At 34.8% G+C, this 12610-nt stretch overlaps 1 protein-coding gene across 1 annotated transcript in view; it reads right to left on the bottom strand.

Annotated features, from left to right (window-relative positions):
* The window catches only part of LOC128657533 (uncharacterized), a 162107-nt gene that overhangs the window by 42318 nt on the left and 107179 nt on the right, over nucleotides 1-12610 (bottom strand). The window contains exons 36-43 of the mRNA XM_053711906.1: nucleotides 11669-11803; nucleotides 9760-9888; nucleotides 8173-8378; nucleotides 7540-7615; nucleotides 6628-6813; nucleotides 6356-6457; nucleotides 4339-4590; nucleotides 2507-2641 (exon numbers count right to left, since the gene is read on the bottom strand). Of these exons, the coding sequence (XP_053567881.1) occupies nucleotides 2507-2641; nucleotides 4339-4590; nucleotides 6356-6457; nucleotides 6628-6813; nucleotides 7540-7615; nucleotides 8173-8378; nucleotides 9760-9888; nucleotides 11669-11803 (1221 nt within the window). The remainder of the gene's footprint in view (nucleotides 1-2506; nucleotides 2642-4338; nucleotides 4591-6355; nucleotides 6458-6627; nucleotides 6814-7539; nucleotides 7616-8172; nucleotides 8379-9759; nucleotides 9889-11668; nucleotides 11804-12610) is intronic.

The raw sequence follows: 12610 nt of genomic DNA, 5'->3' as shown, positions 1-12610 counted from the left end.
CACGTCAAGGGTGCCCGCTATCTCCCCTTCTATTTGACATCACAGTAGAAATATTAGCTATCCAGATACGAAACAATCCTAATATCAAAGGCATTTCATTCTGCAAAATTCAACAGACATGCCTTCTCTTTGCGGACGATATTATTTTTACATTACAAGCACCGCTAACTTCCCTACCAGCCTTAATACAAGCTTTGGAGACGTATGAACAGTTTTCCAATTATTCAATTAATATGGGAAAATCCAACATTATCCCCATTCATGTAAATACAGCAGAATTAGATTTTCTTAGGCAGAAAACCCCCTTCCCTATCACAAATACTCTTAGATACCTGGGGTTACATATATCAAAAAACCCTCAGGACTTGTTTCAAGATAATTATATATCACTTCAAAGTACTATTTTTTCTTTGGTAGACACATGGCACAAACAAGGTCATCTCTCTTGGATAGGTCGAGTAAATACGATAAAAATGATGATAGTCCCTAAATATTTATATTTATTTCAGGCTCTTCCTATATCAATACCGGGCCATTATATACGTACTCAACAAAGGATGTTAGAATCCTTCATCTGGGCATATAAAAAACCTAGAGTGTCTCGTAAAACCCTCTGCCTGAGAAAAGAGGAGGGAGGCCTAAACATCCCAAATCTAACGCTATATCATAAGGCAAGAGGCAACACATCTTGCACGCATAGTTGCGTGGAACCACAACTCACCACTTAAATTATGGATCCAAATTGAGGCTGCACTACTTAAACAAAGTGATATGCGAGATATCTGTTGGCTCCCTAGAACCCACAGACCCCCAACGTTTACCTCTAACGAATGTATTAAAACTACACTAGCTATTTGGGACTCCCTTATCCAACATCCGAATACTCTCTCCTCCCCAATTTCGCCAATGACCCCATTACTTAATAATACCCTCTTTTTTGACCAATACCAATTTAAATACGAAGCTAAGGAAATAACATATAAAAATATGCCTATATTCTTACTCACAGATTCGTCTCAGGTAAGAGGTAGAATTGCTCTGCAAGATTCCATAGGCTCCCCTTTCCATAGTTGGTTCTCCTATCTTCAAATTCGACAAGCAATTCTTGATGGTCCTTATAGATATGACTGTTTACGCGCACTCAAACCTTTTGAAAAACTATGTCTCTCTAGGGACACTCACAAATCTCACCTTGCCATTACACACAAACTCCTAAGAACTTTACCCATAACTAGATTACCTTTCTTTACCTCCAAATGGGAGATAGAGCTGCAGGTCCAACTCCCAAACGATGAGTGGTTAAGATGCTTTCGTATGACACACACCTCCTCGATTTCACTTGCTCTGGCCGAACTTAATTATAAAATTATTTCTCGTTGGTATCTTACACCTCAAAAACTAAATGCAATTTTCCCGGGAGCCAACTCTAGATGTTGGAGGCGATGCGGAGGGATTGGCACATTCTCTCATATATGGTGGTCTTGTAATAAACTGTCAGCTTTTTGGGCCCAAGTGGAACATTGTGTCAATCTCACGCTGGGCACACAGCTTACCCTTACGGCTTCAATGATCCTACTAAACCATATTCCTAACTTACATTGTATATATCGCAAAAAGCTACTACAACTGATGCTTACCTGTGCCAAGCGCATTATACCCAGGTTATGGAAACAAACATACCCACCCACATACAGCCAATGGGAGGCCGAGGTAACACATATATTGTCACTAGAGAAAAGACATTATTGTTTTTTGGGGAAGAAAGACTTTATACTAGATATTATCTTTTTATGGGAGCAAAGAATATCATAAATTTATAAAAGTTGATCCCTTATTGACTTTATTATCTATACACTGTTGGTTTACCATCCAAATCCATCTATAAACAGAGGGGATGTGTCCCATTCTTATCCGAGATGTTGGGTGCAAGGAGGTTCTGATACAGCACCCCTTCCTTTTCTTCTTTTTTCTTTAGCCCCTTTTATAAGTACTTCCCTAACCCTCTCACGGTCCCCTCTTCTTCCCTCTCTACCATCCCGGTTGAATCGACTAATTTAATTACATAGTGCATTCCCATGATTATATATTTCTACTGGTTTACGCTGTGTACTTGCATGTTTATGTTTCGGCTGTACACGGCTTGTCTGCAATAATTATTTTAAGGGATAAGTAATAAGATATGAATAATATTGGTTGTTCCCTATCCCACTCCTCCCCCTTTCCCCTCTTTTCCCCTTCCTAAAATACCCTTCCTAGACCATTCTCTTTCAACTACTTTCAGTTTTTTTTCTAGATTACTTAAATATATTTGTATTATAAAAATATGGGTTCTTGATAATCACAAACTGTATTTATTCTATGCATGCAGAATTATTTGTTGTACTTTGGTGAAATGTATTAACCCAATAAAAACTATTTGAAAGAAAAAGATACCAATTTAGCAATACACTGAGAAGCGGCAAAGAGAGGGGAAGGTGGTTTAAGATGATGCTTGTGATATGCTTACCTGATACAGTTACATCAGGATAACTCTCAGCAGCAGAAAAAGTAACTGTGCTACTGGAACTGTACAGTGAAGTAACTGTTTCACCCATAAAAGCATTGACAGTGATAGATCCGTTTATGACAGGAGGGTTGGAATCTGAAACACATGGGAAACACACATTGAGCAAGCTGTAGAAGAGTGTAAAAGATGTTACTATCTATTGATGATAGAATTAGATAAGCAACATATGTTTCATAAGCAACCACAATATTTATCTCCCAGTTCAACATCATTATAAAAAATATCTCTAAAGACAAGCCAATATAAATGAGATATATGTTTAAGGTTTCCACAAGCACTTATAGCATAATGAGTACATTACAAAACAGTACAAAAATAAACCTAAAACCCATGCTGTGTATTTGCATTGCTACATATTAGATAGCAGCTGACACCACACATTCTTTTTTTTAAGAGAGGGAATGGCACAGCCAATCAGAAGCTATATCAATCAAGGAATTAATGTGAATGGGAGCTTAAAGGGACAGTAAAGTCATAATAAGACATTCATGCATTAGACAGAGCATACAATTTTAAACAAATTTCCAATTTGCTTCTATTTAATTTGCTTCCTTTTCTTGATATTCTGTGCTGAAAGGTTCATCTAGGAAATCTCAGGAGCATCAAAGAACCTAGGTTCTAGCTGCTGATTGGTGGCTGCATATATATATATATATATATACCGATTGTCATTGGCTCACCCATGTGTTCAATTAGAAACCATTGCTGCTGCTTCAACAAATAATACTAAGAGAATGAAGGAAATTTGATAATAGAAGTAAACTGGTAAGTTGTTTAAAATTGTATTTTCTACCTAAATCATGAAATACATTTTTTGGGTTTTGTGTCCCTTTAATCCTTATTACTTGTGGGTACAGGAAAGAGACAGAGATGCTACATTATTTTACTACTTCATGTTTTTTTTTCTGTAGCAAAAAGCGCATACAAAACAGCTGACTGGCTTTTTTTCTTATTTTTTTTAAGCAGGAGTGAGGCGCTAGATAACAGCTAGAGAAACATCTACCATTATATTTAAAACATGCTGAAACACAACATGTAACTTTTAAAATAAAGCTTTAAAATATCTGTTCACAGACTGGCAGTGATTTATGAAATGTTATTATTAATATATCATATCTGCATAACTTTATTATAAGGTAAACTAGATTTATATCGTATAATGATAAAAGTGTGGTTTTAAAATAAAGGCATCTTAGTATTTCTGGTGTCAGGGCAGTATATTATCATTATTTGTACTATAGTGTAAGATAATAATAAAGGTTAGACAATATTTAAACTCATTTAAAAGGAGTTTTCTTGTTTTGTTATTTTAAAACGCAATGAGAATATAGACAACGTTTGGAGAGAAAAACCCACCTCTAACACAAAATATTTTATATAGATAATCTGTGTATTGCCCTGTGGATTAGAAAGCTATTCTTCCATTTAAATCAGTATCATGTTCTGTATGAAAATATATCTGATTATCATTAAATGTCTTTAAAAATGTAATTGTTAAAAACACATAATTTGTTCATTCAAAATGTAAGACGTCCTATGCACTGTACTGGCATTAACACAAAGACTAATCATGAAGAATAGGGTTCTTAGGTTTCTCATGATTATGATATTACATGTGATGAAGAGTAATTACAGTAGACTCTGTTGCATGTTTTTCCTAGCTAAAATTGACAGTTATATAATTTGTTGCATTAACAATATAACAGGGAATATGTTGGAAAATTATGTTATATAAAAAAAAACTATCATAGTGTCATATTAAGATTACTTACTAAGGATTTTCTTTACAAATTGGAAATCCTTGGACACTCTCATAGTTTCTAAGCCGAAAGAGCTATTTTTTGTGCTCAGAGTATCATAGATACATTCTGTGTTGTTGTTGCAACCTTGTGAAATAGCTTCATAGTCGGTAGAATTCTTAAGGTCACTCAGAAATAGAGGTTTAAAGGTATCTAAGCTTTGGGCTGTTTCTCCTGAACGTCTCTGGGTGAATAAGTTGTCGGCACTACTTTCATTGACTTTCCCTGTTTACAAGAGAAGAAAAGTTAAAAGACCAAAACTGTATCACATTTCACAGCTAAAAGGACTTGATAAACCAAGGTCAGCACTTTTTAAATCATCAACAAGTATCACAAAAAATTTCAGAATAGAATACTGGTTTTGTGAGTAGGCAAAACACACTGAAATTACTTCTGCCAAATTGGATGACGCTAGGAAGCAAATTCACAAAAGAGATACAAACACTACCTACTCAATCTATTAAGTACAAAATTAAAATTAAGCACTTTTAGACTAATAAAGAGTAACAAAATCAATAACTGGTGGACACATATTCTCACTATACTGATAATGCCCCGTTCAAATCCTTTAAAAAGACATACACTCATACCTTCACGCAATGTCACAGGTTAGCTTCACTACACACTATTAAAAGGGATCAGTCAACATACAGACTGTTCAACCGAATATGGGCTAGATTATAAGTGAGGTGCAGATGTTTTTGTGCTAGCATAATAGTGTTTTTGCAAACCATTTCCATGTTGCTGATAATACAAGTGGAGCGAAATCATGATTGCGCTAGCGCAATTGCTCTTTACGCTTCAGTCCTTTCCGCGATCTCAGAGCTGTGGTTACCTGTCTTAAGATGAATATGTATGTGTGTGTGTATATATATATATATATATATATATATATATATATATATATATATATGTTTTTATATGTGTACATATAGTATATTAATGTATTTATATGTGTATATATATGTATTTACCATCATATATACACATCTAAAAACATAAATATATGTGTACACACATATAGACATATATATATATATATATATATATATATATATATATATATATGAGCATTATAACCATTTTCCATTAAAAAGATAAAATCATGATAAAACATATTTATGCAATATTCATATTTAATAAAGATTTTAACTATTTATTTCCTGTAAATATTATACATTTGCTAATGCGAATATGCTATGCTGTTTGCGCAATGGGTGTTTTTTTTTTTAAATTCCATTGACTTCTATGAGGAGTTTGCACGATCTCGGGTTTTAGTTGTTTTCCACTTTTTTTCCTCCATTGATCTCTATGGGGGAATACATGCATGTGCACGTGAAAACTTGTTAGGATTTTCGCACTATTCCGGTTAACATTAGCGCAAAAAAAGTTTTTTTGGAACTTGTATATGGACGCAACTCGACAAGTGCAAACATTAAAATCCAAGCAGAGTTTTACCGTGCCACTTGCAATCTAGCCCCATTTAGTCGGTACACCAGCAAAATCCCCATTTTTTTAATGTATATATAAGGATTTTGGAGGTAACAATGTCATGCTTGAAAGGTATTAACAGCAGCATTTTAATATTGTGATCGCTGGAAAAAAACGCAAAAAAACAAAAGCAAGATTGAGATCAACACCTATATTATATAGCATTAATCAAAACAATAACCTGCATGAGAAAGTGTTGGGCTCCATGTACTAAGGCTAGTGCAAATAAGGTTCCCAACTTGAAAATCTGTCCACCCAGCCTTGAGGCGTATGGGCAGCTAACACTGTATATCCACTGTCTGCTGTCAAGTTTGTCAATCTCCGCGAACAAAAGGGACCACTGCTTCTTAAATTGTGGAAAGCAAGCTCACAGCTCAAAAGCAGAATACACTGCTAAGTACACTAAGCCCATTAGATAAATTGATGGTAACACGTGCATCAGTTAGCTTTTTAGCAAAGAACATTTGACTTGCACAGCATGTTATACTAGAGTACTTACATGTCATGCCAAAATAAAAGATCTCTTCTTCTGAGCTGTTCTTTGGAATGCTTATTCCATCAGCTTTCACAAGATCATCATCTGGATTAGTGTTCCACTTTCCTGAAGAAAAAAAATAGTTCAATATTATAAGACAGATTGACCTTGCAAGAATATGGGGGATCTATCCCTGGTTTATATGGGCTTGCATATGCTTAATATTATTATTGTATGTATATTTTATGTTTATAAATTGCAACGCAGAAGATACATCATATCTACGTAATACCTACCCAGCAATCCTTGAGTCTTATTTATGAACTGAAATGGAAGACTTGATATAGCATTCAGAATCCCATAGGTTGCTGAAACACTAATTGTTATAGAGTCATTGAGATTTTCGTTAAAGGTTGCTGTGACTGAATTGTTCTTTAGCAGGAACACATTAGGGTTTGTATTATTAATGTTTGTCTCCATGTCTAAAATGAACAATAGAGAAAAATACAGTTAATTCAGGTGCCAATAATTGTTTGTTGTGTTAACAAAATAATCACACAGTGGAAGAAAATAAAATAACAGAAATTGTATGTAAACAAAAAAAAATACTTGTATTCATAATTTTTTTACACGAAGAGATAAAAAGATATTTTATTACATATAAAGGTATAATATACTTGACTTTATATTTCTGTTAAATTTTTATAAGTGCATGTATGATCACAAACACATGCTAAAAGAAATCTACAGGTAAGAAACTCAAAACAATGACACTATTGTATAAGGAACTTTCCAAGCACAGAGAAAACTATTAGTCTATTAGTCACAGCATGCTTCATACTTCATAAAAATTATGTGAAAATAATTGTAGGTGCTTGCATGGATCCTTTTTGCCATAATTTTTGTCTGCAGATTCCTTTGTCCTCCAGAAAGGAAGAGCTTAGCTGAACTCTTTAATTTCTAATTTAGGGTCAATCACAATTGTCTAGAAAAAGTTATCAAATGATTTATCAGCAAAAATCGCCATATTATTAGATACGTTTTTCTAAAAGATTGTGATCGCCCTCTTGATTTCTACTTTAACTAATGACATGTCTGGCCTTGCTCATAGATCAGATGACTGCTGTAATATTAATTTTATTGTGTACAACAGGTAGCAAAAACAAACTGTAAGTTCAACTTTTATAATTACACAGCAAGTAAAGTACCTTTTGAATATGTGAATGAGACTTCCTTTGCATTCATGTAAACAGTAATATCACTGTTATTAAGATACCACTCGATCTGTAAGAAAGTCAAATGACAAATTCATGTAAAAAAGTGTAGCAAATCAAGTGAATTTGCACTCATTTTAATTCCACAGTCGTACAATAGCACTGCTTGTGTTTACCAGTTATTTACTATAATCTGTTAACATAAAGTGCAGCACTTTTAATTAGTTGTATATTCTTGTATCACTCTTGCTTTGTAAAGTGCGTTAAATCTCTTTAAAACAGCATTCTAACACACAAGCTCAACGCTCTCATTTCTTAAATCACATTTTTTTTTCTTGTTTCACGTTTTAATTAATTTGCTTTCCACATTAGGTTTACTAGACAGTACATCACAGTGCTGCTTTTCCACATACAAACTTAATTATGAAGAATTATACATTTAGGTTTAATTCCCTCAAATTAGGGAATAAATAGGTTTTGTAGTTTACTCTGCAAAGATTCACCTTTATGCAAGCTCACTAACTTGTGAATCTACCTCTAATTATATGTATTTTAATAACCATGGGCCCCAGGATTCCCTTTTGTCGTCTACAAAAACAAGATATGATTGATAAAGGTGCAACTTACTTTGATACTTGTGCTGCTGGAACTGTATAGAGCAGCAAATGCCACAAAGTTAGTTGCCAGCGCTGTACCAGTCTTTGCTGTGCGGCCCTGAAGGACAAAAGAGGTGCCAGAACCAGAGGCATTTATCAGGGTGAAATCTCCCAGACCATTGAAAGTGTAACTGAAGCCATCCAAGGTGGTAATGTGAGGGTCTCCATACATCCAAGCTGTCAGTGATGAAACATCAAGTCAGTATAGCTAAGAAACTGTCTCTATTTCTATAGTAATTTTTCAATACATTAAGTATACAATTTAGGTCAGGGGCCAGTGCCATTGCTACAAAAGTTAAAGGAACATTCTACTGCAAAAATGGCTCTAATTAGTGAGAACATGCAAACCTTGAACTATTGATGTTCCAACTCCATGGGGTAGGTTTATTAAGCAGTGGATGCTACAATCTACCTCCATATATAGTTTCCGGCTAGCCAGAAACAGAAGTTAAGAAGCAGCGGTCCTTAACTTCTTCACCACCTCTGAGGTAGCGGACTGCAATCATCCTGATCAGATATGGGATTCGGGATGATTGATACCCCCTGCTAGTAGTCGCGAATGTGCAGGGGGCGGCATTGCACAAGCATTTCCCTAGAAATGCTTGTGTAATGTTAAATGCGTATGCTGTGAGCATTTAGCGATGTCAGGCGGACATGATTCGTAAAATCAAATCTTGTACGCCCGCCAGTTGTTAAATCGGCCCCCAGGTGTTTAATCCCCACACAAAGCTAAGGGCCTGCTCAGGAGCTGCAGAAAACTGCTAGTCTCAAGCAGGAAACAGCTGGTGAGTCAGTCAGCAGGGGCAGTCTAGTCAAAATTAAACTTTCATGATTCAGATAGGACTTATCATTTAAACAACTTTCCAATTTATATTTCTCATCAAATTTGCTTTGTTCTCTTGGTATTCTTTGTTGAAAGCTAAACCTAGGTAGGCTCATAAACTGATACCTAAGACGTAGGAGGACGCTTCTCATCTCAGTGCATTTTGACACTTTTTCACAGACACTGCTAGTTCATGTGTGCTATAAGGATAACATTGAGCTCACTCCCGAGGAGATATTTATGAGTCGGCACTGATTAGCTAAAATGCAAGTCTGTCAAAAGAACAGATAAGGGGGCAGTCTGCAGAAGCTTAGATACAAGATAATCACAGAGGCAAAAAGCGCATTAATATAACAGTGTTGGTTATGCAAAACTAAGGAATGGGTAATAAAGAGATTATCCATCTTTTTAACCATAAAAATTCTGTAACAGACAGTCTCTTTAATTATGTGTTTAAACCCTTTTCAGGGGTTAAACAAATAGAAGTGGCGTCTCAACAGTGCAAAATATTAATAACAAATGATAGCAAGTTATTTTTGCACTAGAATGCCCTTTTACAGGATATGGCTGCAAATTTGGGGCTAGCTATCAAACATTTCTTTTGTAGGAATAGTATATTGTTTTGCAGTGAAGTGCATAATTACCAATATATACCATGATTATATAAACACAATTGCTTTTATGTGCCTTTAACATCATTTTACTTTAACCTTTGAAGATAATTAAATCATTTACCAGGGGAGAGAGGTGTGTAGTCTCTGCAGTTTATTGGTATTCTCTTCTGCTTGTATTTTGAACAAAATGATGTGTTATCCACTTTTTTGCAACACCAGTCATATGCCAAGAGCTCCTCATCTTCAGTGGCTGTTATATGGTAGAGAGTAATCCAGAACAAAAAATATATATACTTGTACTTACATTTTTTTCAATGGTATAACATTATTAATCCATAAAATGTAGGGGCAGCTGTCCTAATGTTAAGATAGTGGGAACGTTGTGTCCTTAACAAAAATTCTAGTCTTCTCCCTCAAAAAGATCTGCTGTTTGAGTGAATCCCAGGAGTGTACTACTACACAGGCCCATATGTTTATTTTTGGTTCCCATTCAAAGAGAAGTGCAACACAAATATGTATATGTATGGGCCTGTGTAGTTGTACACTCCTGGGATAGACACTTCAGAGGCAGTTGACAAGAGGACAACCATTCTCCCACACAACAGTTAACAAGGGGGATCTCCATCCTCCTTTGCTCCCTCCCAATGGTGACCACACACACACTGTATATCTACAAACACATGCCTATATTGTTTTAGCATGTGCACAGACACTGAGACACAAACTCACAAGCATACATGTATATGCTGTATGCACAAACAAAGAACAGATACTTTCAGGCACACAACAACACACTGGGCTAGATTACAAGTGGAAAGTTGAGTGTGTATTACAGGTTGAAAGAAAATGCATTTGCTTGAGCACAAACTAAATTAGCTTGCGCCGGGTTTGCGTGACTGAAGACCTAGCATAAAGTATAAGGTTTAAAACAAATGTGCACCAAACACAAAATAAATACATTAAAATAAAATGTTACCCTCATATATACACTATCTGATAATAATTATTTATATAAATACTATTTTTTTTAATAAGAATTAAAAGGTATATGGTATATTACAAGGTATTTGATTGGAAAGAGCTATATTGTATACAAATATGTCTAAATATGTGTATGGTGTGTATATATATATATATATATATATATATTTGTGTGTGTGTGTATATGGATATATATATATATACAGTATATATATATATATATATATATATATATGTATAATATATATATACAATATATATACAAACACACACGTATGCATGTATGTATTTATATACAGTATTATATACATATATAAACAAATAAAAACATATGTACACAGTATATACATATAAATAAAATGGAATTTCAAGTATTTCTATTCAAAACACATTTAAAAATCTTAAAATTGATTAAAAATGATATTGTATGTTTAAAGGTATTTCACTGGGATTGGATCTCTGGTTAATTTTATAAGAGCTAATTACTACTGTGAGCTCATGGTAGCAATAACCAGCCACTTGCAATGGCTGATTAATTATCGCACACCAGCAAACGGGCAAATGTGCCCGCTTGCGGGCACGTGATCTTTTATTGCTCCACTTGTAATCTAGCCCTAATGCGGTTACGATATTCGAAGTTTAACTTTGGAGTTTTGTTTGCGCACTAACACTTTACTTTCAACTTATAATACAAGCGCAAAAAGCCTCCATCTAGCAATGTTAACGCACAAGCGGGAGTGGTAAATAGCGATCCACTCGTAATCTAGCCCTGTGTCAGGGGCATTTCTCACTATCATTCCGAAGACACGCACTGAGATCGGTCCCCTTATGCCACATGATGCATGTTAAACGAAAGAAAACTAAAGAATGTGGATTTAAACTAATAATACCAGGAAGGGCCTGCTAACTACTGTGCAGCTGGAGCAAACTTGCTTTAAATTATTATTGTAAAACCAGTTAAAAATTCATAGCCTTGTACCTCCAGGCTTATATTTATCATTTTAAACCTATTCTGGTGACTGAAATATTGAAAAAAAAATCTTTCTTACCTTTTTTATCAAATGAATATACCTTCTCCTGATATCCTTCTAAATACTCATTTCCGCGGTAGTACAAGCACCTCACTCCAGCATTTAAGCTACTTGGAAGAGTGCCGCGAAGCACCCTCACGTTGTTGGTTTCAACTGTTTCAGATAAAGATATAAAACATAACTAGATGGGAGCACTTTCTTTAAAAAAGTAGCTTTAGATGAAGTAAACAAGGCTCATGGAATTACAGCAGAAGAAAATGTAGTAGGTCTAAGCATGCATAAGTCATACAAATATACTTCCTGTTCTGTGCTCATATTGGTGAAAGCTTGTTTCAGTGTTTAATCCTGATCAGAAAAAAATGTAAAATTATATATATTTTTGTAAAACATCATGGGGCACCTTTAGAAAAATGTATCATATGATTTATCTACAAAAATCCTCATAGACTTTAATAGTGCTTTTCTTGATAATCATTTGATACGTTTTTCTAAAGGATTGAGATCGACCCCAATGTTATCTAAATCATCATGTGGAGGTGACATCCACACTGCCACAGTTAGAGTTTCTGGAGGCTGTTAACAAGTAACAAAGAGATGACAAATTAGCATTAGATTATTAGATTATTATTATTATTATTCAAAACTCCATATATTGGGCCCCTGAACCCTCAAAAGAGATACCCAGTACTTTCAAACCCAAAATTCACAAAAGTATATAAAGGATGTGTGTGTATTTCTAAAATTACATTTTAGTGTTTTCTAGGGAAAAAAAGTTGGTTTGGTCAAAAAATTACCTTCTTAGCTAACTATAGAGCCAAAGGGGCATATTTATCAAGCTCCACTATTTATCAAGCTCTGAACCAGAAGTTATGAAGCAGCGGTCTAAAGACTGCTGCTCCATAACTTGTCCGCCTGCTCTGAGGCTGCGGGCAGAAATCAACCCGATCGAATACGATTGGG

Source organism: Bombina bombina, chromosome 4 (assembly GCF_027579735.1).
Source record: "Bombina bombina isolate aBomBom1 chromosome 4, aBomBom1.pri, whole genome shotgun sequence".
Classification (NCBI taxonomy): Eukaryota; Metazoa; Chordata; class Amphibia; order Anura; family Bombinatoridae; genus Bombina; species Bombina bombina.
This window is presented reverse-complemented; position numbering and strand designations above follow the sequence as displayed.